This window comes from Rhinopithecus bieti, unplaced genomic scaffold, assembly GCF_001698545.2.
Source record: "Rhinopithecus bieti isolate Rb0 unplaced genomic scaffold, ASM169854v2 scaffold_4600, whole genome shotgun sequence".
NCBI lineage: Eukaryota > Metazoa > Chordata > Mammalia > Primates > Cercopithecidae > Rhinopithecus > Rhinopithecus bieti.
Genome location: NW_016804545.1, coordinates 1,667,772 through 1,693,927, shown reverse-complemented (window position 1 = coordinate 1,693,927; position 26,156 = coordinate 1,667,772). Strand labels below are relative to the sequence as shown.

At 43.1% G+C, this 26,156-nt stretch overlaps 2 protein-coding genes across 2 annotated transcripts in view; both read left to right on the top strand.

Moving 5' to 3' along the window:
- Positions 1-5,942, top strand: part of PLA2R1 (phospholipase A2 receptor 1) — a 128,418-nt gene extending 122,476 nt beyond the window's left edge. Inside the window, exon 31 of the transcript XR_001884900.1 lies at positions 5,431-5,942. The gene's annotated coding sequence lies outside the window, so the exon portion shown is untranslated. The remainder of the gene's footprint in view (positions 1-5,430) is intronic.
- Positions 5,943-6,385: 443 nt separating this feature from the next.
- LPAR3 (lysophosphatidic acid receptor 3) overlaps positions 6,386-26,156 on the top strand; it is a 56,932-nt gene continuing 37,161 nt past the window's right edge. The window contains 2 exon segments of the mRNA XM_017869140.1: positions 6,386-6,532; positions 6,535-7,143. Of these exon segments, the coding sequence (XP_017724629.1) occupies positions 6,412-6,532; positions 6,535-7,143 (730 nt within the window). The 5' untranslated portion in view covers positions 6,386-6,411.

Below are 26,156 nucleotides of genomic sequence, written 5' to 3'. Positions count from 1 at the left end.
TTTCCATTTAACAGTATTTTGGGCTCTTACAATTACAACAGTCTTCTTTCAGGTTTAAATGTTTACTGAATGTTCACTTAAACATTGTCTTTTGGAGTTTCTTTACTCTTTTCAAAACTGTGGTTGGATATATGAGAACTTCCTGTGTCCTGATAGTGTTGCGGGGAGAAGGTGATAACTTACTATGGATGTATGTTAGCTGATGTCCACTAAGAATAGCTGTCTGGCTTCACTCCTGGGAATTCTGCTGGCACCTGCTGTTAAGTCTGCAGTTGCTTTAATCTGTAGTCTGTTCTCTTTGATTTGGCCTCATTCTGGCTGTCCCTGGTGCTGTCTTATCTCTTGAGAAGTGACTGTGAATTCCCTATCTGGACACTGCAGTTCTTGGCTACAAGGCAGTCACTTCACCCCTGCAGTGGTGAGATCCTATTAGCTACCATTAGCTACTCTTTTAGTACAGAAAGGCGAAATGCCCTAGCAAACAATCCCACAGTCTTGGTGGATTAACACAGCAAAGGTTTTTTTCTCACCCACACCTGCATGGGCTGACAAGAGGACTTTGCTCTATTTAGTCATTCATGGATCCATGCTCCTCCTATATAGCCAGCCCTCTGTCTCCTAAGGCCTGGAGTCCTCTATGGGCCTCCAATCTGTGGCTGACAGAGGATGTTAACTTGAGACCCATCTTTGATTCATTATGGAGCTTCCACAGGCTGTTGAAATACATCCTCTAAGTCAACAGTCTTCGAACTGGGGACACATGCCTTAGGAATACAGGAGCATGGGTATTTTAAGAAACTTAATTTCCAGAATCTTCATGTATATTTTTTCTTATAACTGATTTGCCTGAGAACACCCGTGGTTCTTCTTTCCCACCTCTCTTTACACAAATGCCTTTCTCTACCTTTAAAAAGAAAAAGAAATGGCTTTCATTTCAGATCTTACTATGGGAAAATCCTCCATAACTCCAAAGAAAAATATTCAAAGTATTGATGTCATTGAAGCTTCTTTTAATAAAGAAATCATAAACTCATTCTGTAGATCCTCATGTCTTTTTCTGTGTTAGAACATTTTTCTGTTAAAGTTGAAGCAATGACTTAGAAATGAGTTATTTTGCCCCATGTTCATATTCTAAATTAATATGTATTATACAGTGGAACAGCTGGAGTGCTAACCACCTTCATTTGAAAATTTATCTCATCTATTACCTGACTATTGTCAGAGAACAAGTTATAGAAAAAGTCTGGTGAAAGCAAAGGGAAGTGTGTGTTTCTAAGAACCTAACATCTTATGTTATCCAGAAGAAAGTCCCAAGGCTTGATTTATCTTAGATTTCTATGTGAGTTGTGAGGATCAGTATTAACAACCTTCTTTGAACTGAAAAATGAATTCAGACCTTTTCTGAACTTTTTTTTTATTTGGCTCATTGGTTTGACAACAAGGATTGACTTTACCCATTAAGTTTTATGATGAACATTTTGTGTTAATTGAATGAACTATATCTGCTGCTCTTGTGTTCTGATTAAAGCTTATAATATGATAAAGGCATTTTAATAGAAAAATAGTATAGACCGAACTATAATGAATTGATATTTTACTTTTCCCAGGCTTCATTTGTATATCAGGTAAAGCAAGGTGCCTGTAAGTGAAAGAGTAACAGGCATAATGAACAGTTACTTGAAGGGTCTTAGTAAAGCCTTTTAATTTTACTTGTAGGAAATTGACATGAATCATTCTAATGACTGGGTAACAAATCATTTTGCAAATAGGGTGCTTCCAGTTCTTTGCGTTACGAAAAACTGAAGGAGGACATAATCAAACAGTTAGTTGAGAGATGATAAAAAAAAATTTTAATGTAGAATCACTGATTTTTTTTTGGCACCTATGAGAAAGGAATTCAAATAATAGAGGGATATTGTTATAACAAACCTCCTTTTAGTCCCATCTACCTATTTAATATGAACAAAGTTTCTATGTTAAGATAAGTTAGAGTATGCTGTGGAAACAAACCCTGTAATACTAGTGGTTAAAAACAAAACTCAGAAGTTAATTTATTGATCATGCGAAGCCTGCTATGGTCAGGACACTTGCCTCCAAGCAGTAACTCACAGGTCCAGGCTGTGCCCTACCTCCAGAACATGGGGCTTCCAGTGCTGCTATGGCACTAGAGAACTGTTAAGTTCCTGGGTTTGGGAAGAAACACGTGGCATTTCCACTCGTGTGTCATTGGCTGGAACTAGTCACATGACCTAAGCTAACTGAAAGGAAGTCCGGGAAGTCTTCTGCTTTGTGTGCTCAGGAAAGAGAGGATAACTGACTACAGTTAGCACCAGCAATTTCTACCAGAGTTTCTCAGCATGTATACCTACAAAAAAAGGAAAGAGAGAACAGAATTGATGCTGAAGCTTGATTTATACTAGCAATTTTTAACTAATACTAATTAATTTTTATCTGTGATACATCCATTTCATTAAGAGATCCATTTGCTATCATTTTAGTTTGACATATACTGATCTTATTTTAATCTTTGTAATGTATTTATTTTGTTCTGATCAATTGTATACTAACAGTAATTGAAATGACAACTCAATGTAGAAGAAAATGTATAATATTTAGAGCCTATGTTCACAGGGACTTCTTAAAAAATAATTTTAATTTATATACATATTTTTACTGCAGGAAAATATGATATGGTAATGAATAAAGTATTTCACAAATAAAAGTATATTTCATTAGGATAAAATTCTGCAGGGGAGTTGGAATGGAAATACAAGATTAAAAGAAAGTAGTATCTCTGACTGCTGAAGAGGTTATTTGTGTGTATTTCTATTTTTAAATAGATTATGATAGAATTCAAATTGTTGTAGTATCTCCAGTCAAAGGAACTTAGGCTTCTTGAGAAAGTAGTTGATTGCAGGTCTAAGGCAGGAAAACACAAGATGAAACTGGAATATCTTGTGATGGCAGAAAATAAGGAGGTGCTCACAGAAAGATGGGACATGTCCAAAGAGCACAGGAACCAACCTGAAGGAGTTCTCCAGTGGAAATTTTGGAACAATTTGAGCAAAAAATAAAAAATGATAATATTGGATTATAACCCATACAATACATATCTGTGTGTCCACACTGATGTAAACAATTGAATGAGTGAATGAAAGAATGAAAAGAAGCAACAGTTCTTCTCCCCAGTAAATTCCAATTAATAAATGTAGAAGAAATGGGAGAAACAAAAATCACTATCAGGAAAACACAACAGTAATAATTGTTGTTGGCAAGACCTACAAGTTGGTGCAAAAGTTAGGGGGTGAATGTTCGAGGAAAAACAGAATATTTGCATAATCTTACAGTATTCCCCCCAAAATAATCACTAATTACAAAGGGAAAGTAATAACTTTACAATAAAGAAACTTCTTTAATCAAGGGATCAAGGTTAACAGAAGCAGTAATAAGCCACATCAGCATCATGTACCCCCTGGTATGGCACTGAGGAGGGCACATGACTTCTTTAGTATCCTCTCCAAAATGTGTAATTTCAACTTAATCATGAAAAGACATTAGACAAATCCAAGTTGAGGGACATTCCACAAGATAAATGATCACTTCAAAAGTGTCCAGGTCATGAAAGAAAGGAAAGATTGAGGAAATGTCAAGGATTGGAGGACTCTAAAGAGACATGACAACTATATGCAAGTTGAAATCCTAAACTGGATCCTGGAACAGAAAATGGACTTTATGGGAAAATGGGAAAGTAAAATAAAGTCTGTGGCTTAATTAATAGTATTGTACCAGTATTAGTTTCTTTGTTTTGATGATTATACCATGGTTTTGTGAGATACACCATTAGAAAAAGTTGAGGGAGGCTATACAGGAACTCTCTGGACTAAGTTGGCAATTTTCTGTAAACCTAAAATCATTTCAATATAAAAAGTTAACATTTTGCTATGATATTACTCCATTGGCTATATTAAAAGGGTGATAAGGCACTTTTATTTTTACACGTCATTATTTATAATATTCTGAAAATTGCATCCTAATTATAAAAAATTTTGGCTGTCAACTTAGAAATTCGTGAAGCGAAATGCCTTCTTTCACAATTCTTTTAGCAATTTTGTATGCTAGCCAAAAAGTTTGAGGACCACTGCTGTATGACTTTTTTTCTCTCCTGTCTCAGATGAGAAGCAGGGCAAAACCCTGTGTGTCTCCAACCTACCTAACACACCATCCGCTATAGGATTAGGACCCAGACACATCTTGCTGCAGGCCACGCTGACTTCCATCTGCTCTCTTTTCTCTGCATTCTTCTTTTGTGTCACTTCCCTGTCTTATCAGTACTTCTAATTCTCATACTCCTGCTTATCCCCTACAACCTTATGCCTTAGTATTAATAGGGTATGGCAGGGAAAAACTCACTTCATTTCCATTTTGTTCTTAGAGAAGAAAAATTGGGAGACATTTCCAAAATGGCATGTACATCATGATTCTTATTGCCAACATTTATTAGAAACTTTGACTGTAGTGATTATCACGATACATGCCTGGAATATTTATTACCTCTTTCCCCACCTTTCAAAATGAGGATTTAGAGCAGGAGTTGGCAGGGCCAAATCCAGCCTGCAGCCCATTTTGGAAATAAGGTTTTGGGGACACTGCCATTCCGCATTCACTCGCATACTGTGCATGACTGCTTTCATGCTTCCATGACAGAGCTGAGTGGTTGCAACAGAGACCGAATGGCCTGCAAAGCCTAAAATACTTACTTTCTGGACCTTTACAGGAAGTTTGCCAACCCCTGATTTAGAAAGTGAAAACCTAAATGCGGAAGTCTTACATACTTTAACGTATCTTAGCAAGCACTGTTATGTTAATGTGTATGGGCAGCACTAAAAATATATCAATAAACAATTCTGATCAGTAAACATTTATTTAGAGCCTATTGTGGCCCAGAGAGTGTCCTGTGCTCAGAGGTTATAAATACCAATAATACCCCATCTCTCCCCTCATGGAACTCAGTCTCAGGGAGAGGAATATGTAAATGGTAAGTGCAATGCAATGTGACATAAATAATATAAAGAAGAAGAGAATCAGAAAAAAAAAGGAGAGGAGACTGATTAATTCTGTCAGAGGCTTAACAAGATAAGTAATATGTATTAAATTGTAGGAAATGTTAGATAAAACAGCTTTCTTTAGTATTTTTTGAGTTAGAAAGCAAGTTTTAGCTTGGGGTCAGAATATTTTAGAGAAAATTTTAAAATGTGCCTAAATCTGAAATTCTGGACTTAAAAAAGTGAAACTATGCATGTGCCTCTAATACCTAATGACGAATTCTAATTGCAGAAGAATGCCAACAACTGAAACCACAAAATGAGCCCTACGTATACCAGTGACCTTCTTTATTCAGAATTAATTAACACAAGCACTTGTTTCTTGCAGAGCACTTTGCTGTAATTTAGAACAAATTAAGGGAAAAAAATCATTCAAGTGCTGTTTTCTTCACACCATGAAGTAAGCATGATGGACCAAAGTTAACTCATTTAAAATATTATCATCCATTTTTTGTAATTATGAACAGCAATATCATCTTTTTTCTTCAAAAAAAAAAAAAGACATCCTGATCTATGCTATTTTCAGCCTGTTTCCTGTGCTTCTATTTATTAATGGAAATTGATTTTTCAAGATTAATGTAAAATGTGTTTATGTTTCTCCCATTAAGTCTCTTATTTATATTAGATTCAGTGTATATGTTCTGGATTTTTTTCAAATAAATATATTTTTAATATAATACAGCAAATTGCAAATTGTTGAAGGACCATTTGTAATGTTTTCTCCTGGCCGCCCCACCCCTGAAACTGTAACTTTATTATTGTCTTCGCACAGTGGTTTGTGAATTAACTTGAGCTCCTTGAGTTCCTAGTTCTAAGAAATTATTTAAACTTTACTTTTTACCTTCTTAGTATACAGAGCTTGGTAGGAGCTGGAAACCTGACTCACAGATTTAGGAAACAGTGGGTTCTTGTCCCTGTAGACATCAGAACCGTGGGGAGGGAGAGATAGAGAACCAGAAGACAGAACAAGGAAAAACTCACAGAAAGGAATGGGGAGGAATGGAAATGTAACAGGAAATGTTGCCTCAGCAAGTCACCATTTGGAGTTCCTGGCCCAGGAACTTTGGGTTTTGGAGTTTCTGACCCAAAATGTGATTCTGTGGAGGCTGAGGACAAACTTCAAGACAGAGTATGCATTAATCAATGTGCTAAGCCACTAGCTCGGGGAGCCCTTAAGTAAGGGCTCCTCCCTCCCCCTTTCCGGCCTTGATGATCCTTTGTTCCTCATCCCGGATTCTGTATTTGTGGAGGAGTCACCCGGAACTCAGTCCTGCTATGGGTGGCAGAGGATGTTCACTTCTTCTCCACAATGAATGAGTGTCACTATGATAAGCTCATGGACTTTTTTTATAATAGGAGCAACACTGATACTGTCGATGACTGGACAGGAACAAAGCTTGTGATTGTTTTGTGTGTGGGGTCGTTTTTCTGCCTATTTTTTTTTCTAATTCTCTGGTCATTGCAGCAGTGATCAAAAACAGAAAGTTTCATTTCCCCTTCTACTACCTGTTGGCTAATTTAGCTGCTGCAGATTTCTTCGCTGGAATTGCCTATGTATTCCTGATGTTTAACACAGGCCCAGTTTCAAAAACTTTGACTGTCAACCGCTGGTTTCTCCGCCAGGGGCTTCTGGACACTAGCTTGACTGCTTCCCTGACCAACTTGCTGGTTATTGCCGTGGAGAGGCACGTGTCAATCATGAGGATGCGGGTCCATAGCAACCTGACCAAAAAGAGGGTGACGCTGCTCATTTTGCTTGTCTGGGCCATCGCCATTTTTATGGGGTCGGTCCCCACACTGGGCTGGAATTGCCTCTGCAACATCTCTGCCTGCTCTTCCCTGGCTCCCATTTACAGCAGGAGTTACCTTGTTTTCTGGACAGTGTCCAACCTCATGGCCTTCTTCATCATGGTTGTGGTGTACCTGCGGATCTACATGTATGTCAAGAGGAAAACCAATGTCTTGTCTCCACATACAAGTGGGTCCATCAGCCGCCGGAGGACACCGGTGAAGCTAATGAAGACGGTGATGACTGTCTTAGGTGGGTAAGAAAAAGCCATCATTCCCATTCATTCAGCAAATCTTTACTGAGCATCTACGGTGTACCAGGCACTTACTAGGTAGTAAGAATGCAGCAGTGAACAAGAACGGACATAAATCGCCACCCACCTGGAGCTTACGCTCTAATAAGGAAAGACAAAATAAGTATTCTAATGGGGATAAACAAAATAAGTAAAATAAGATGAGTCTCCTGTGGGAAAATGAATCAGGGAAGGAAGGAAAACTAAAGCAGGGAAGGGGGCTGAGGAATGCTAAGCTAAGCAGGTATCATTTGTACTTTAAAAAAGTGTGGTGAGGGATGCCTGGAAGATGGCTTTTGAGCAGAAGTGTGAAGGCAGTCAGGGAGTGAACCATACTGGTGTCTGGGGAAGGGTGTTCCAGGTGGGAGAAGCAGTAGGCACAGGAGCCCTGACCAGCAAGGAAGCCACTGTGGCTGCAGGGATCAAGCAGGGGGAGTAGGAGATGAGATCAGGGAGCTGATGAGGTAGGGGGTGGACTACTCAGATAATGTAGGGTCACGTGGTTATAAGGACTTAAGCTTTTCATTTTTTTTCTTTTTTCTTTTTTTGCCAAAGCCTTACTCACTCTGTCACCCAGGCTGGAGTGCAGTGGCGCCATCTCAGCTCACTGCAACCTCCACCTCCCGGGTTCAAGCGATTCTCCTGCCTCAGCCTCCCAAGTAGCTGGGATTACAGGCAGTGCACCATCAGGCCCGGCTAATTTTTGTATTTTTAGTAGAGATGGGGTTTCTCCATGTTGGCTGGGCTGGTCTCAAGTGAGATAAGAAGCTATGGGAAGGTTTTAAACAAGGGAGTGACATGATCTGACTTATATTTTAATGGTATCTTTCTGGCTACTGTTTTAAGAAACTGCTATAGTGAGGCAATAGCAAAAACAGGAAAATTGTTTAACCTACTTATGCCTGGTGTTCCATTATTGGAATGCTAAGCTTGTGGGAATTATTTATATCCTACTGCTCAAGGTCATTGCCAAGTTCTGATTTTTCACAAAAAAAAATTTGCAACCTCTGGCATACATGGGTTAATAGAGTATTTCAGTACTCAGAAGAGATCACCATTGCCAGATGGTAGTTGAAGGTGATGGTCAGATTCTGTTTTTTTGTTTTTTGTTTGAGACAGGGCCTGGCCCTGTCATCCAGGCTATAGTGCGGTGGCACGATCTCAGCTCACTGCAACCTCTGCTTCCTGGCCTCAAGTTATCCTTCTACCTCAGCCTCCCAAGTAGCTGGCAGAAGGTGATCCTTCTACCTCAGCCTCCCAAGTAGCTGGGATTACAGGCCCGTGCCACCAGGCCTGGCTAATTTTTATAATTTTTGTAGAGACAGGGTTTCACCATGTTGCCCAGGCTAGTGTCGAACTCCTGAGCTCAAGCCATCTGCCTGCCTCAGCCTCCCACAGTGCTGGGATTACAGGTGTGAGCCACTGCACCTGGCCAGATTCCGGATATTTTTTAAAGGAGTTACTGTTGGGTAAGGTAGAAGGGAAGATGAGAGGTGGAGGAGAAGATGAGGAATGTATTAACCAAGATGAGGAGGACTGACGAGGAAGAGGTTTTGGGGGAAGATCAGGAGTTTGGTTTTGGACAAACTAAATTTAGGAACTTATTAGACATCCAAGGGGTGTGGCAATTTTATTGAGTGGACAGTTGGATATATGACTCAGGAATTCAAGATTTAGGTCTGGGCTGGAGATGTACATTTGAGAGTCCTGGGGGGAAAGTGGTATTTTAAATCACAGGATTGCATGAGCTCACCGTGAATGTGAATGTGGATATGAAGGAGAGGAGGACCAAGGATGGAGCCATAGGGCAGGCCCTCCAGTGTAAGGAGGTCAGAGGTAAGGGGCAGCCAGCAAAGGAGCCCTAGAAGAGGTGGAAAACCCAGGAGACTCTGGGGAACTAGAAGCAAGAGAAGAAGGCAGTCGAGGAGAGGAAGCATTAGCAGTGTACTAACACTGAGTGTACCCCTGAGAGGTAGCGTAAGACCAGGTGTTGCTGGCCTTACTAAAGTGGTGGACTTGTGCTGATCTTGAGATCATCAAATTTGGTATAGCCAAGAGCCTGATTGGTGTAAAATTAAGAAAGAAAGAAAGAGCCTGGGCAACATGGTGAAACCCCATCTCTACAAAAAATACTAAAATTAGCTGGCCATGGTGGTGCGTGCCTGTAGTCCCAGCTACTCGGTGGCTGAGGTGGGAGAATCGCTTGAACCTGGGAGGCTGAGGTTGAATGAGCTGTAATCGCACCATTGCACTCCAACCTGAACAACAGAGCAACAGCCTGTCTTAAGAAACAAAAACAAAACCAAAAAAAGAAAAGAAAAAAAAAGGGAGGAGAGAAAGGCTGTGAGCCCTGTACCAAGAAGACATGTGGTTTCGTAGAATTTTCCCTTTGCTTTATTTTTTCTGAAGTAGGGGGCCTATTGCCCCACCTCCCCAGTTCTGATTCTGGGTTACAGGTAGAATTTGTAATGCACGGGCAAGCAAGAACTTCTGTGGTTTCACAGACCTTTTCTTATAAGGCATAGAGGGCATTTCTCACTGTGTGTGTGGCTGCGTCAATGGGGACTGTTGCTGAGAGAGGTTTGGGAGTACATTTCTGTCTCTACTCCTTATGAGAAGGAATTATAAAATGAATTATCAGGTAGCAGTTCGTAGTGGAGGATACAGAGTGTGTGTGGTGTGGTATATAAACCTTCATAGTGCCTCTAGGTCCTGAAACTGCTGGTAAGATTTGGAGGTCAGCAGACACAGAGTGTGATTGTTAAAATAATTTCAAACTGAGGATTTATTAACAAATATTTATATAGTGCTTAATATGTGCCATGCATTGTCCTAAGTGGTTTTACAAACATTAACTTATTTAATTCTCATGGAAACCCTGTGAGATAGGTACTATTATACCCGTTTACCAGATGGAGAAACTGAGAGTTGAAGCAGTGTGTCCAGTCTCTCAGCTGTTAACCAATTCACTGTGCAGCTGGCTTCCAGAGTTCACATGTTTATCACCATACTCTGTGGCTACTTTTGATTTATTTGGACTTCTTACTGCTCATCTTTTTGTCCTGTTTTCTGCTTTAACACCGTTGACACTTTGATAAGAAAATGGACAAGAACAAGAAAGAGAGGGTTCACATAATTCAGCATTTCCACTCGAGCTGGAGAAGATACTGATGTTTTTGATGAAGAACGGACTTTGGTATTTACAGATATGTCAATGAACTGTGCTGCTGTTCCTGCTTAACTTGCAGGCATAATCATTTGCTTGGCTATGTGTCTTGAGAAATTACCTGCCTGCTTAAAGAGAAAACTTTCTTTTCTCATCATATTATAATATAGTACACAGCATGATAGAGACAAGGATTCCAAAACCCTAGGTGAAGAGAACAGGACCCTTTGTGATATGGTCATGGTTACTGGCTTCAGTTTTGTATGTAATTTTGTCTGCAACAGATATGGAAGGGGTTAAAAGAAAGGAGCTGGGAGGTTTTGGCAGGTGTGGTATTGGCTAAGAGAAAAACCAGAATCAACAATGAAATTTCCAAGTAGGATAAGAGAAGTCGTGTGATTGAGATAAGACAACATTGGAGAATTGGTTAATGGAAGGAAGACAGTTTGGTGTCAAGGACCTCAGAAGTTCCTTAATGGTAAGACGGAGGAACCTGGTGGAAGACAGGAAGTTCAGGGACAAGGGAAATGAAACTCAAGAGCTAGGTGGTGTAAGGCTTAAGCCTTCTAGCTCCTGCTTTCTCTGGATAGCAGAAAGATTTGGGTTTTACCTCCAATTCTTTCATTTTCTACAAGGATGATCTATAGCACATCAGCTCATCTTTTCTTGGTTATATTCCCTCATCAGGTGGCATAGACCATCTTGAAGTTCTTTACAAGTTACAAAGTTCAGTTATCGTTTATAACAGTTAGTAACCAAAGGTGGGGATGAAAAGGGAGAGCAGAGGGAGAGAGAGGGAGAGAGAGAGATTGAGAGAGAGAATATGAATCTTGTGGGGCAACAGCAAACACAGTTCTGTGGATCCAAGCACAGAGCCTCTTTCCTTGACAGCAGTACCTACCACAGTATCTTTCTAGGGAGAAAGCCCCCAATTCCCTATCTACTACATGTAAGAATTCAATTGCCTAAAACAAGCATCTCCCAAATGATAGTATATTAGAAAAATCAACAGTGCTGGCATTAACCATCATATAATCACTAGTTCTGATTATGTGGAGATGAATAGCTTAATACTCATGTCTTTAATAATTACAGGATTTAAATGTCTTTATGATAAAATGTTAAACCTTTCCATTTATTCCTTGATATATATTTTGTAGGAAAGGTTCATTTAAGATTAAATCCGTCCAGGTGTGGTGGCTCACGCCTGTAATCCCAGCAGTTTGGGAGGCCAAGGCGGGAGGATCACTTGAGGTCAGGAGTTTGAGACCATCCTGGCCAAAATGATGAAGCCCTGTCTCTACTGAAAATACAAAAATTTGCTGGGTGTATTGGTGGGCACCTGTAATTCTAGCTACTCAGGAGGCTGAGGCAGGAGAATTGGTTGAACCCAGGAGGCGGAGGTTGCAGTGAGCCAAGATGGCGACCCTGCGCTCCAGCCTGGGTGACAGAGTAAGACTCTGTATCAAAAAAATAAAATAAAATAAATAAATAAAAAATTAAATCCCAAAATTTCTTCTGAACACTCTTCTTTTATGTATTAGAAAGTCAGTATCTAAGTACATTTTAACTGTCTGTTAAACAATGTCTAAGAGGCACATGGTTGCATGATTTCAGTGAGCTTAATCTTATTTCAGAAGAGGAAAGGGTGGATGGGGCTGCTGAATGTGGAGATGGCTTCTTAGTGGGCTCAGATGTAATCTGGAAGGATAGATGGGATTTGCATGGGCTGGAGGAAGAGATATTTTAAGAGGGAGAAATGGTATACTCGGAAGTGTGATGGCGGAAACATTTAAAGCTTGTACATTACCATGAGGAGGTCCCCACAGAGCACAAATACTTTGCGGTGGCGCAGTGGAAAATAGCTCACCTGTGAACCAGCGAAGTTTAGTTGGCTATCCTCTTTGGAAGGAGAATAGATCAGATGACCTTTGTGTTCCTTTCCAGCTTTAGGATTTTGGTTGAACACAAAAGCTAACAGCATGGGGACTCAGACTCTTGCCTTGAGGGTAGTGGTGGTAGTAAAGATGGTGATGTGAGTTTTCAATCTGTGTGTGCATGATTGGAAAGGCATCTAGGCATCATGTTCTCGTTTCAGCAACCCTGAGGCAAAATGCTTGCTCACTTCTGGGTTAGAGTGTGTGATGGGGCCCTTTATGTGAAAAAAGTTGCTTATTGAATGTTCTCGTTGAAAAGACATTGGAGACATATGATCCTGCTTTCCAAAGAGCACCAAGGCCCTGCCTAAGAAAGGGTTTTGAAATCTTACTTGTCAACAAGCCTAATCAGGTACAGCAACTAAACACACAAGAAACCCCACATGGAAACGTCTCATTTATTGTCAAACAACACACCATGTGAACTGTGCACACAGAAATGTGTTGTTGTTTCCAGAAAATGGGCTGGACTTTCCTCTATTTTGCAGTGTCTTAAAATACAAGAGAAAAGAAAGAGTGAAGGGATTTGCAAACCATTCTTTTGAAGTCTTCCATGAACCTTCCTGTCTTTTAGTGATGTTTTTCAAACTGTAAGTTTTGATACACTGATGAGATCGTAAGCAACATTTTTTAAAATGACATAAAAAGAAGAGAAAATGTCAGAGTGTGTTGCTTTCAACAGGTATCAGTATTGTTTTATAACCTTTCTTTGTGTGCCTGTGTGTGTGCTGGGTTGTGATATAAAATGTATTTCCTATCATGAGTTATTGTCAAGAACGTTTGGAAAACCATGAGGGTGAAGGTTTCTTTTTCTGCCAGAAATCTTTTAAAATATGAAACATTATCATTGTTAAGGGACTTAGAAAAGGGATTTAGGGCTTGGGGTAATTACAACAGGGAGCTGGTTGTTTTTCTTCTCACTTCTTCCTCCCTCCTCTCCACTTAGAATGATGCTAAATCTTCCTCTTCTTCTTTTAGGGGAGAGAGGAAGAAGGCAAAGTAGCAGTAAGCAAAGAAACAATAGCTCAAGTTCTCATGCTAGGAGAAAATGGGTGAAAATTAAGTACCATAAAGAGCCTTGCTAGAGTACTAATAATAATCACACATGATGTTTCTGCAGTACTGTGTCTTTTTCAGTTTAATACACTGTTCTCTTTGGTCTCGTGGAAATCCTGGCAAGCAAGTGGTTAAGGTATTATTATCCGATTTTCCTGCAACTCCCCTGGATGTATCCTATACTCAAGCTATAATGAATTATTTGTGCTTCCCCCATTTTGACTCGAAACCTTTGCAGATGTTGAGATACCTTTTCCCTAGTTCTGCCTGAGAAACTCCCATTCATCTTGAAAGACCTAACTCAAAGGTCTGTCTTCTTTGAATCTCCCTTTGCCCTGTTGGAGTAAATCTGATTACTGCCTCCCTTGGGCCGCCTGTCAGTCTTGTCCATACAACAATCAATGTACTTAATTTTTACATGCCTTTATTTTGCACTAGAGTATACACCCTTCGAAGTCAGGGACTGTACCTTATTTATCTGTCTTTACATATCTAACAGCTAGTACTCTCAGCTAGCACCCTATCTGGCACACACTTGTTGAGATGTACTATAATGAATAAATGAGGAAATTGAGGCTGAGGGGAAAGTAAGTGGCTTTTCAAATGCTGAAGCTAAAAGCAGAACCCAGGTTTCCTCACTTCCATCTTGGCCTTAGATGGGCTCTGGCTGAGACATGCCTGTGAGGTAGACAAGGGCAGGGGAATAGGTGAGAATCATGTTCTTTATTTTTTTTTTCTGAGACAGTCTCGCCCTGTCGCCCAGGCTGGAGTTTCAGTGGTATGATCTCAGCTCACTGCAACCTCCGCCTCCTGGGTTCAAGTGATTCTTGTGCCTCAGCCTCCTGAATAGTTGGGATTGTAGGCATGTGGCACCATGCCCAGCTACTTTTCTTATGTTTTTAGTAGAGATAGGGTTTCACCATGTTGCCCAGGCTGGTCTCAAACTCCTGGCCTCAAGTGATCTGCCCATCTCGGCCTCCCAAAGTGCTGGGATTGCAGGCATGAACCACCATGGCTGGCCCTTGTTTTATTTTATAATTTTGTACTATGAGAAGCCGAGGTCTCTGAAGGTTAAGTGATAGTATTATCTTGAGAAGGAGAAAAGAAATGAGCATTTTTTGAATGCTTATGATGAGGTCAGCGTGTTCCATGCTTTTAGGATTTTATTTCACTTAACCCTCATAACAACTCTATGCAGATCTGTTTTTAAGACAAGGGAAATTCAAGTGGACTTAGCCTCTTGCCCACAGACCCATATTGATAAAATTATTAATAGTTAATATTCGTTGTGGGGTATACATGGTTCTGAGTAATTTATATGTTTTATTTCATTTAGTATTCATGACAACCCTGAGGGAAGTTCTGTTATTACCAGATGAGGAAACCGAGGCCCGAAAAGGTTCAATGTCTTGCTCGAGGTTAGTAGCAGAGCTGAGATTCCAACCCCAGGAGATTGGCTCCATGCTCTACTCTTCAGAGTCAGTTAATAGCCTCTTGGAAGTGAGGGACTGGAATGATGTGGACCCAAGTCATGAGGTTTATAACTTGTATCTCCCTTGGTTTCTATAAAGTTTATTTCTATAAAGTCACATGCTCTGTCAACATTTAGCTTGCCCTTGATCCAAATGTTTTGCAGCATGCTATTGACAGCTATGAAAACATCTCCTGGAAAATGACAGCTCTATAGTCTTCAAACTTTATGCTTATCAAAATCGTTGGTAAGAGTAGGGGCTTTGGAGTCGGGGGGAACTGGATTTAAATCCTAGCTTTGTCAATTCCAAGTTGTGTGACCTTGAGCAATTCATCTAACCTGTCTGTGCCTTAGTTTTCTCATCTGTAAGAAAGGGATAATAGTATCAGCCGGGCGCGGTGGCTCAAGCCTGTAATCCCAGCACTTTGGGAGGCCGAGAAGGGCGGATCACGAGGTCAGGAGATCGAGACCATCCTGGCTAACACGGTGAAACCCCGTCTCTACTAAAACTACAAAAAACCAGCCGGGCGACGTGGCGGCGCCTGTAGTCCCAGCTACTCGGGAGGCTGAGACAGGAGAATGGCGTGAACCCGGGAGGCGGAGCTTGCAGTGAGCTGAGATCCGGCCACAGCACTCCAGCCTGGGTGACAGAGCGAGACTCCCCTCAAAAAAAAAAAAAAAAAAAAAAAAGAAAGGGATAATAGTATCTTTGGCATGGTGAGGTTTTGAGGATTCAATGAGATAATGCACATAAAGCACCTAGCATAATGTTTGGTACATAGTAAGTACTAAGTAAGTATTAGCTATTCTTCGACCTTAGTTTGACTCTAAAGAGCCATACCCTGTATTCAAACAGAATGCCCTTTTATGTCCAGTTCTATCACCAAGTAACCTGGACACAGGGACTAGAAGCCTACCGTTGGTGCCATCATGATGGAAGATTTTATAAAATGGACAAGTAGCCAGGAGGAAGCTGACCGGGTGTGCTTTGCAGAGGCTGCCTTGACAGATGGCAAATGGTACCAGCTCTGTTACTGGAGACCCAGGACAGTCTGAACACATGGTCACCACAGAACTGAAAAGCTCTGTGCTTGCATTGCTAGTCTCTATAAACCACCCTCTCCCCCATGAAATTCTGTTAATGATTCCTGCCTCTGACAGATGATCTTTCCATTAATAATTCATTTCACTTTTGCAACATTTATGAATAAAACATTATAAATGAGACCCTGGCCACCAAGCATTAGCTTGACAAGAGTCCTGTGATACAGCACCAACATCTTGTGTATAGAGCTCTATTATAGGATGGTCCTCATAAGAAACTGTCCCCCTCTTGCTAACAAATCCTTCTAGAGTACCTAGTTCGTCAGCTGCTATTGTCACCTTTGCTAGGATTGGAAAGTTTGCCCTGTGACTGAAAAGACTTGAGACCAAAACACAGGCCTTTTGATACTGTTCATAAGCTGCATCAACGAACTGTCCTTACTCCATTAAAAGAGAGCGAGAGAGAGAGAAAGAAAACAGTACATTTGCCTAATTTCGTGAGGAATTCTGAAACATTTGTTTTCAGCTTCTGTGGCCTTGTAGTTGCTTCTGCAACACAGAAGCCTGCTTTCAGTGTTTACTGCCTGCATGCCTTAGTAATCAAATATCTGTTAAACAACAACAACAACAACAACAACAGTTAAAGCTTTGCCTTAAGAAATGCTGAGTGAAATGAACAGATTGTTGGCACACAGGAGCTCTCTTGTTGCTGTGCAGAGAGTCATATCAGACGGAGAATGGTTCTTTTCAGAGTATCCAGGCACCAGTACTCAGTATATTGAGTCCAGGGGTGTACGTACTTTTGTCTTGAAATAGCGAGTCCCAGGAGCACCTTTGTCACAGATGATTTTCCTGTGTGCTTCATGGTATTGCTACAGAGGCCTGTGGGAGGGAGGCATTTGCTTTCAGGGCAGGCTGTCAATCGGTGGGTGCAAAAATGCAGTTGCCACTCAGTTGCAGACCCTATGCTGCTGTTTGACACATCCCCTCTTGTTCTGAGGGGGAATATGGGGACTGAGACGACCTCAATGTCTGATGCTAGAAGGAAGACAGCTTCAAATGAAAAAAGAAAATCCCTCATGTGGCGCTCCATCCCACTTGTTCAAATGCCATCTTGACACCTCTTCCAACACCACATTTCCAGGAGTCTGTCTTCTTTCTTCTGTCTCTGCCGTATGTAGCCATTTGTTACCTCAAGTCTGGCTCTTAGTTCTTTGTTTTCTGCCCATGCCACTGTTTCAGACACCTCCTTTTACAGTCAGTTCAGAAGTGCTTTTCTCAAATCACTGTTCTTGTTTCCAATGTAACCACTGCCCTGTCTTCTTACTTCTTCCATTTCCTCCTTCTTCAGAACTTCTGTCTGGCTTTTCTTCTTTTTAAAAACCTGAAACCTTCCTCTTAAGCTGAAACAAACCATTATTGAATATTTTCTGAGTGCAAGCTACAGAAACATTTCTCAAATTTGACCTCTTTGAAAAGAAGGTTTGGGGAGAAGTTCCAGTACCCAACTACATCCAACCCTCCTGCCAACACCCAGCCTCCTGGAAGGTTTCATGTTCCAGAACTCAGGAACGCCCTCTCTTAGGGCTTTGATTTCTGCCAAAGGAGAAATGTGGTCATCGTCTGTGACTCAGGCGTCACATCACCGGGCTAATTTACCATCTGGAATAGTATGGTGTGTGCTGGCCAATGGTAGAATTTTATCAAATTCCATGTTAACATTGTTTGTACTTTGAAAATTTCAGCTGGGGACTACTATGTTCAGTGTGTAGCTATGGCAAACATGTTGGGTGGGAATTGGGAGTAAAGGGTGTTTGCTGGAATTATGCCCTGTCATGGACCTAGAGATCAACACAGAAGCTGGGATAAGGGGTAAGGGAACCAAGAGTTATTGGCAGGGGTCATCTTCCCTCCTGCACTGACAGTTTTCCCTCCAGCCCAGCCACCTGCTCTCCCTCACCACCAGATTGTTGTTAACTCTGCAGAGTATGTGGTGGAAAGATCCCATTACCGCAAAGAATCAATATCTGCTGAGAGATTTGACCAAGTTCACCTTGTAAGTTCCTGCAGCATTGTGGCTGCAGCTCTGGACCTTCTAGTTCCTGCTTCTCCTAGTGGGTCCCAACTTCTTGCCTTGGCAAAATATATCTGTCCTCAGATGCCTGAGTGACAGTGAACCACAACAGGGGTTGTTTGTTTTCATCAAGTCAGAGAATTTACTGCTCTGTGGTGAACCTATTTTATTCTTTATGTTTTTTCTGCATTTTATATTTTCTCATCGTAAACGTTTATTGACTACCTTCATAGGTTTTAGGCAGTGTACTAACTATGAGACATGGCCTCTACCCTGAAGGCACTGTGAATCTGTGCTTACTCTAGTGTTTTATGGTTGTCAGGAAATGACCAAGATTTATGAGCCAATGGTTGTGTCACATGAGAGATAGATGACATGGAGGTAGACCTGTTCTGTATGGCTTTTCCTGTGTATGACTAATAGAGAACCCTATTTCCAGGCTTATCTGAGGAAATGAGAAACTTACTCAGAAAAGATAACTGAAGGCACAAAGAAATATACACAAGGGCCAAATGAGGGGCCCAGGCTGAAAATGCTGTGGGCTTGGATGGTCCATGGAGGCCTCTTCGAGGAGGTACAATGTAAGCCTGATTTCAGTGTAACAGGTGGAGAGGCAAGGGCAAGGTATTGCAGATAGGAGGAAAGGCAGGGTGGGAGACAGGTATTCATATGTCTAGGGAGGCCATGCCAGGGCCGTGGGTAGAAAGGAGAGACTGGGCAGACTGATTTCTGGAATAAGGAGTTTGTATAGTAATGCCATTCTAGTTTGAGAGACATAATGGAGCCAGAGAATGGAAGGCCTTGGATCCTAGGGTTCTGTGGACTTCATTGTCAAATATCTAACAGAGACCAGGCAGATAACATGGGTATGTGAATTGGGTCTGGAGTGAATATAAGGAAATAGGGAGGGGTGGTGCCTGTGGCTAACTAGACAGATCATGCCCTGTGTAAAGAAAATCAGTTTCATTTTTTGTTAAATGACCATGCAGGACAAATTAAATAGGCCTGTGGCCAGTCTTCAGCCCACAGCTGAACTACCTCATCTGGCAAGAAAGAGCCCATGTAGGATCTTGAGGGTTGAGAAGGTGGGAGTTGCAAAATGCAAAGCAGGGTTTTAGAAAGATGAGAGGTGGGTTGGAGAGGGAGAGATCACTTAGGAGACAATAGGAGAGTCCCCAGGATCTGGGGATGGGAGGTAGCTCAGATGCTAGAGAGAGGCGGAGCTGGTCCATCATGGTAGATGCTGTAGGAAGGCACGTTTGTCAGCAGCAGCTACAAGGCCCATCAGGGGCTGCAGGGGAGGAGAAGAGAAGCAGGCCAGTGGGATGTGAGCTTATGGAAATCTGGCAGGAGGCAGAAGTAGAAGAAGCAGGAAGAGGGATCCATCATGGGAACTAAAATTCAGAGGCAGGGTCAGGCAAGAGCAAGACCTAATCAAACCTTGCCACTTTCCCCAAGGTCTTTGAGCTTTGCCCTCTCTCATTCCCCAGTTGACCTCCCGATCTTTGTTTTCTTCATCTGACATGAACTTCCTTAATTTCCCTCCCTTCATATCTCAGTCCACCTGCACAGGTCACATCCTTACCGTCCTGGCTTTTCACTAGGGCCTGTTCCTTCCAGCCAGGAGCTGGGGGAGCCACGAGCCTACTCTTGTCCTTCTTCTTGCTTTCCTATGAGCTTCATCATTCAAAAATGTAAGCCCTGACCTTAACTCCCCTTCTAACTACTGCTCTGTCTCTCCTTCCCTTCATTAGCAGACTTTTGTTCTTGTCTTTTTTTTTTTTTCTCTTTTCTTATTTAGAGATGGGGTCTCCCTATGTTGCCCAGGCTGGTCTCAAACTCCTGGGCTCAAGCGATTCTTCCGCCTCAGTCTCCCAAAGTACTGGGATTATAGGCACAAGCCAATGTGCCCAGCCGATTTTTTTACTCTTATTTATTCTCTTTTCTTAATACTTCAAACCATAGTAAGCTAGCTTCTTCCTATAATATTCTAATATGACTATTTGATTAAGCCACTATTGTCTTCCTAGTTGCCAAATTTAATGATCTACCTTGACCTTCCTGTTATGCGCCTGCTTGCTTCATGCTCGCTTTGATGGTATCTTCCTCCTTCTGTTCCTTCTCTGCTGCTTGTGCAGTGTCTCCTATTTCTGACCATCTCTGAAATGCCCTTTGTTCCTTCTCCTTTGGGTCCCCAAGTTCTTTCCAGGTGATTTTACTCCCGCAGCTTGAACCAACCCCTCCATGTGAACGTCTCTCAGAGTAGCCTCTCCATCCTCAGCCTCTCAGGAGATCCCAATCTGTTTCCAGCTGCTTTCAGGTGCACACCTGGATGTCCTGGAGGCACCACAAGCTTCAGCTGCCCTGCAGACCTGCTCTACCTGTTATATAGGATCTCTGCAATGGGTTCCATCTGCCTTGCCTTCCAAGCTGGAAAGCTTGGTAGTACCATCTCTCTCACCACCTATAACCAATTAATCACCAAATCTAAAATTAGTCACCAAATCGGCCGGACATGGTGGCTCATGCCTGTAATACCAGCACTTTGGGAGGCTGAGGCGGGCAGATCATGAGATCAAGAGATTGAGTCCATCCTGACCAACATGGTGAAACCCCGTCTCTACTAAAATACAAAATTAGCTGGGTGTGGTGGTGCACGCTTGTAGTCCCAACTACTCGGGAGGCTGAGGCAAGGAGAATCTCTTGGGCCTGGGAGGCAGAGGTTGCAGTGAGGTGGGATCGCGCCACTGCACTCCAGCCTGGTGACAGAGCAAGACTCCATCTCAAAAAANGCTTGGTAGTACCATCTCTCTCACCACCTATAACCAATTAATCACCAAATCTAAAATTAGTCACCAAATCGGCCGGACATGGTGGCTCATGCCTGTAATACCAGCACTTTGGGAGGCTGAGGCGGGCAGATCATGAGATCAAGAGATTGAGTCCATCCTGACCAACATGGTGAAACCCCGTCTCTACTAAAAATACAAAAATTAGCTGGGTGTGGTGGTGCACGCTTGTAGTCCCAACTACTCGGGAGGCTGAGGCAAGGAGAATCTCTTGGGCCTGGGAGGCAGAGGTTGCAGTGAGGTGGGATCGCGCCACTGCACTCCAGCCTGGTGACAGAGCAAGACTCCATCTCAAAAAAAAAAAAAAAAAAAAATTAGTCACCAAATTTACCTCAGTGGTGTCTCAGATCCTACTACATGCCTTTAGACCAAGACTTGCTCTGTGTTGCTAACGGTCATCTCCGTCTGGATTCCCTCCTCCGGCATTTTCTTGCTCCAGGCCTTGCCCCACCACCAGCTGAGGCATTTTCCTAAAAAGCACAGTTAGCTCTGATCTTTTCTTGTCTATTCTTGCAAACTGGAAAAAGTCCAAATTAGTTGGGATTACAAGGCTGCTTTCCCAGTCCTATTCCCAGCCTCCTTTTCCATGCACTCCACCCACACAGCCCCTGCATCTGTCATGCAAAGCTTCTCACTGTCTTGCACATGCGCAGTGACTGCCTCAGTCTCCTGGAAGTTTTCTGTAGCATGGCAAACTCCTGTCCATCTTTCAAGATCCAAATCAAGAGTCTGCCTTCTCTATATTTTCTCTGACTCCCCAAGGCAGAGTTAATTATCCAGTGCTTCTGTAGTATACTATTTATATATGAAAAGAATTAACTCATAAAAGTAACCCACTCTATTAAAATATATTTGCTAAGTGCCTCTCTTACCAGACTGTGAGCTTCTCAGGCACAGGACTGTGTGCATGTGTGTTTTCACTTGTGCAGTACCTGGCACACAGTAGGCACTCAGTAAATGTTTATATAATAAGCCAACAAACATGCTTATTGGGTGGGAGCTGGGGCGGGAACTGGCAGTTAGTAGAGGATCTGGTCACAAGAACAAAGGTTAAGAGGGACTGGGAAGGAGAATGTGGAAGAGAATCGACATTTATGAAGCACTTTGAATTGTCAGGCATTTTTATGTATAATTGTCTCATTTCTAATAACAGCTCGTTTGTAATAACAGCCCTATGAAGAAAAAAGGGATTTTAAAAAATTGATCACCACTTTGTGCCGGGCATTTATATACACTCTGTTTAATCCTCTTGGAAGGTGTTGCTGCCATTATTTTAAATATGAGGAAATGGAAGCTCAGAGAGATGGAAACCTGCCCCAGGTCATATATCAAGGTGCGGTGAAGGCTCCCCCTGCCCCAGGGCATACCCTCCTCACAGTGCTGGTAGCCACCATCCTTGCAGCCCACAGCGGGTGGGAGAGGCAGCCTTGGTGACCGTGGTTCTGGGCTGGTCCACCCAGACTGACTCAGCCTGGGTCCTTGTGCTGATCATAACTACAGGGACTGGTTCTGCATTGCCTGGGACCCCTCTTACTAACTGTGCATCAGCCATGAATTGTTTCCTGGAATGGAGGCCTCCTGTGTCCTGGTTCTCTCCAGTGGTTATCTTGGCCTGAGCTGGGGGAATCTGTGATACTGAGTTAGCCTGGGTCTGGAATTGACTTTTGTGAGCGATCCAAAGGCATGAAAGATTTCTTTGGTTAGGGTTGGGACTAGAGGTTGGGGGATCTCCAGAGTAGTTTTGTTTCTTTTTTCCCTTTCAAGGCAACATCTGGCTCTGTCACCCAGGCTGGAGTGCAGTAGCGCGATCTTGGATCACTGCAACCTTTGCCCATACCAGGTTCAAACGATCCTCCCACCTCAGCCTCCTGAGCAGATGGGAGTACAGGCGCACGCCACCATGTCCAGCTATGTTTTTTTTTTTTTTTTGTAGAGACAGGGTTTCACCATGTTATCCAGGCTGGTCTCAGTCTCCTGGTCTCAAGTGATTCTCCTGCGTCAGCCTCCCAAAGTGCTGGGATACACTGAGTGAGCCACTGCGTCTGGCTTGTTTGTTAGTCTTTAACTCTCTCCTTTGCATGGTGGCTGGTTACATAGGAGGGGGTTCCATCAGGACTGCTGACAGCCTGCTACATAATTTGTGGGTCTTTTGTTCAAAAGACAGGGGAGATGTGCCACTGAAGGTACTAAAATATAAAGCTCTCTCCCTTCTTCCGCCTGTCTCCTCTGCTCACCCTCATGCTCCTCTGGCTCCCTTACAAAATACAAGTTCAAAGAGAAAATTGTTGACGATTTCAAGAGTGTGACAGCAGAGCTGTCAACCAAGTGCAGGTCCTTCTGAGCACAGACCTGTGTGATCACACAGGGCCACCCATCCGAGAGGCCGGCCCTGGAATGCTTGGCCTTAACTAGCCTAGGACCAACCCTACTGTGATCCAGGGAGCTTCAGGAGACTTAGGTGTCATTAAATTAGCTCTCCTGGGATCATGAGGGTTAGAGGATTAGCTGTGTACCTTGCCTCTGATCAGCCTCCTTGGTTTTGAGAAGTATTTGCCTTGAGGCCTCTTTGTCTTTTCTAGGGCTGGTATCTTTCCCCAGGGTGAGACTCCTTATCACCAGCCTCAAGCACTGGCAGAAGGGACACTGGTGCTATGTGGCAGAGACCTTCTTCCAGTTATCTTAGCAACTGGTGAGTCTCAGGGACTTCCCTTAGAGTTTCTACATTACTGGGCTTTCAGAACTGGACTCACTAATGAGTCAGGGAGACAGTGTTCCTGCTGTCTATCTGTGCTGAGTCTGCCTATCTGGGCCCTTGACAAGGCTTATGATATAAGTGTTGTGTCCAGAACAGTCTTCCTCGTGACTCAGTTTACAGCCTCAGAATCCTATAAATGGGCCCCAGACCAAAGGACTTTTCTTTCTTTCTTTCTTTTTTTGAGATAAGTCTCCCTCTGTCGCCAGGCTATAGTGCAGTGTCGCAATCTTGGCTCACTGCAACCTCTGCCTCCCAGGTTCAAGCGATTCTCCTGCCTCAGCCTCCCGAGTAGCTGGGACTACAGGCACATGCCACCACGCCCAGCTAATTTTTGGATTTTTAGTAGAGACGAGGTTTCACCATTTTGGCCAGGTTGGTCTTGATCTCTTGACCTCGTGGTCCGCCCGCCTTGGCCTCCCAAAGTGCAGGGATTACACGCGTGAGCCACCGTGCCCAGCCAGAACTTTTTATACCAGTTAAATAACTCTTCCCTTGGAAGGTCAGTGTTTTCCTCCCCAGGATATGTTCCAAGCTTCTTGGTTCTAGGGCATCTTACAATTAGGCCTGATGTTCTATTGAGGGTTCTCTAGACATTGTACTGTTCTGTTGAAGGATGCTCCAGAGACATCATACTGAGTTTACTTCTGAGGGTCCATATGTTGCAAAACATGTAGCAGAGTTCCTAGGATCTGCGTGACTGCTTAGACATCCCTCTGTGACTCCTGACATGTGGCAAACTTACAAATGCTGTGTCAGAGTGGAGCTCTGTGCTTTCTGCTGGGACTGGAAGAACTAGTGAAGATGCTAAGGTGACACAGCAGACCCAGGTTGTTCTGGAGGCTCTACCTGAGTCTGCATGCAGCTTAGAAACTAAAACCATATATTCTCAGTTGCATGGAGTGAACTCTCAGAAGGACATAGAGATTGTCTTACAAGAGGTTAATGCCCATTTATGGGGTGATAACTGGACCCTTCTTCATTTGTTCCAACTTGGAAAGGAAATGTTGTGTCTCTGGTCTAAGGCAACTTGCAGCTCAGGGAGGGTAGCTTTTGGGTGAGCCTGGAGAATATTTTGGGTTCTTGACTCTTGGCCTCTGCATGACAGGGATCACACAGGGCTTCCTGGCTCAGGGAGGCTCTCTAAATGTGGTCCACAGGGACAGTGCTAAGAACCAGCCGCTGGATTCTGTACTTCTGTCATTTGGGAGGGAAAGTGGGCAGCCTCAGGGCCCAGCAGGGGCATTCTGGGGTTCTTAAGTCGAAGGCTTTCTTGGCGGGACCTGCATTTAAGGTGAAGGAAGCCATATAAGATGGTGGCTGGCCATATCCAGATGGACAACACTAGTCCCTTCCAGCAGCCACTGTCTGAGCTCTGCAGTGGGTGGAAGGCTCAGGTGACTGGCAGGCTGTGGCCAGGCTTGTTGGACAATTCAGTAGAGGGAAGAAACTGGCTAGATCTGAGTAGACTCACAAAGGCCCATGCCTGCTGTTCAATGCGGTGTTAAGGGAGTGCTGCAGACAGACCAGTGTTTAGTGGCAGCTCCTAGATGACAGGGCAAAACTGTAGTTCCCACAGAAACATGGGCCCTAGAATAGTGCCCAGGAGCCACCAAGGAAGGGGTGGGACCTAGGCAGGAGATTCGGGGACCACAGATGCTACTTCCTTTAACTAAAATCAGGTGCTTAAATGCACTTTGGGCTCTGTAGTTGGAAGTCAGGGTCAGAGAAACCTGGAAGCAGTTAATGAGGTCTGACCATGGATGTGGGCCAGGTTGGGAATCAGGAAAGGTAGATGCATCCGCTGGAGTGATGGTAAGTCTCTGAAAGACTGACAGGAGTTGAGGAAGACTCTGGCATCAGCAGAGCTAGAGTACCAGTCAGGCTACCCTGGAGACCCCAAGTAGTGGAGCTAAGATATAAAGCAGACGCCCAGGTCCCAATTAGCAAGCACAGCTGAGGACTGGGGGTCTTCATATTCCCTGATAGGAAATGGACTTGCTTCCTGGGCCTGTTGATGGACTCCAACTGGCTGCAGGCACTTGGGTTTGGAAGTTTGCCAAAACAGGGATGGCCCAGACAATTCTTCATAGAAATGTGGGTTTCAGGAGGTGGTGTGGTGCTTTGTATCAACATCACCAGGGCAACGTGCCCAGCGTATGCATGAGCTCTCCCTCCACTCCCACACACACATGCTGGTTTCTAATCCAGTGATCCACTAGTACAGCCCTGACATCCCTGTTTTGAAGAAACTACTGAGGTATTCTAAAGGCCCTTACCGCAGGCACAAACCTTTCAGAACCAAGTTACTGTGAAAGCAGCGAGAAAACAAAAGGAAGAATGGATTTAAAATACATTAAAATGATAGAAGCTTCAGGAGGTGGTGACACATTGAGGCTGAGGGGAGTAGCAAAAGGATGAATCCAGCTTCAGAGCTTTAAATTTGAATGACTAAAAGAACAAAGAAGATGGGGTAGAAATGGAGGAAACTCAGTGAAATAGAGAAGTCTAAAGTGGAATCTCTGATATTGCCAGGGAATATAAGATATAATTTTTTGTAAAACCTTTGGAAAATACCTCATACCCTCCCATTTCTAGGAGGACAAACATGCTTACTGGGTGTC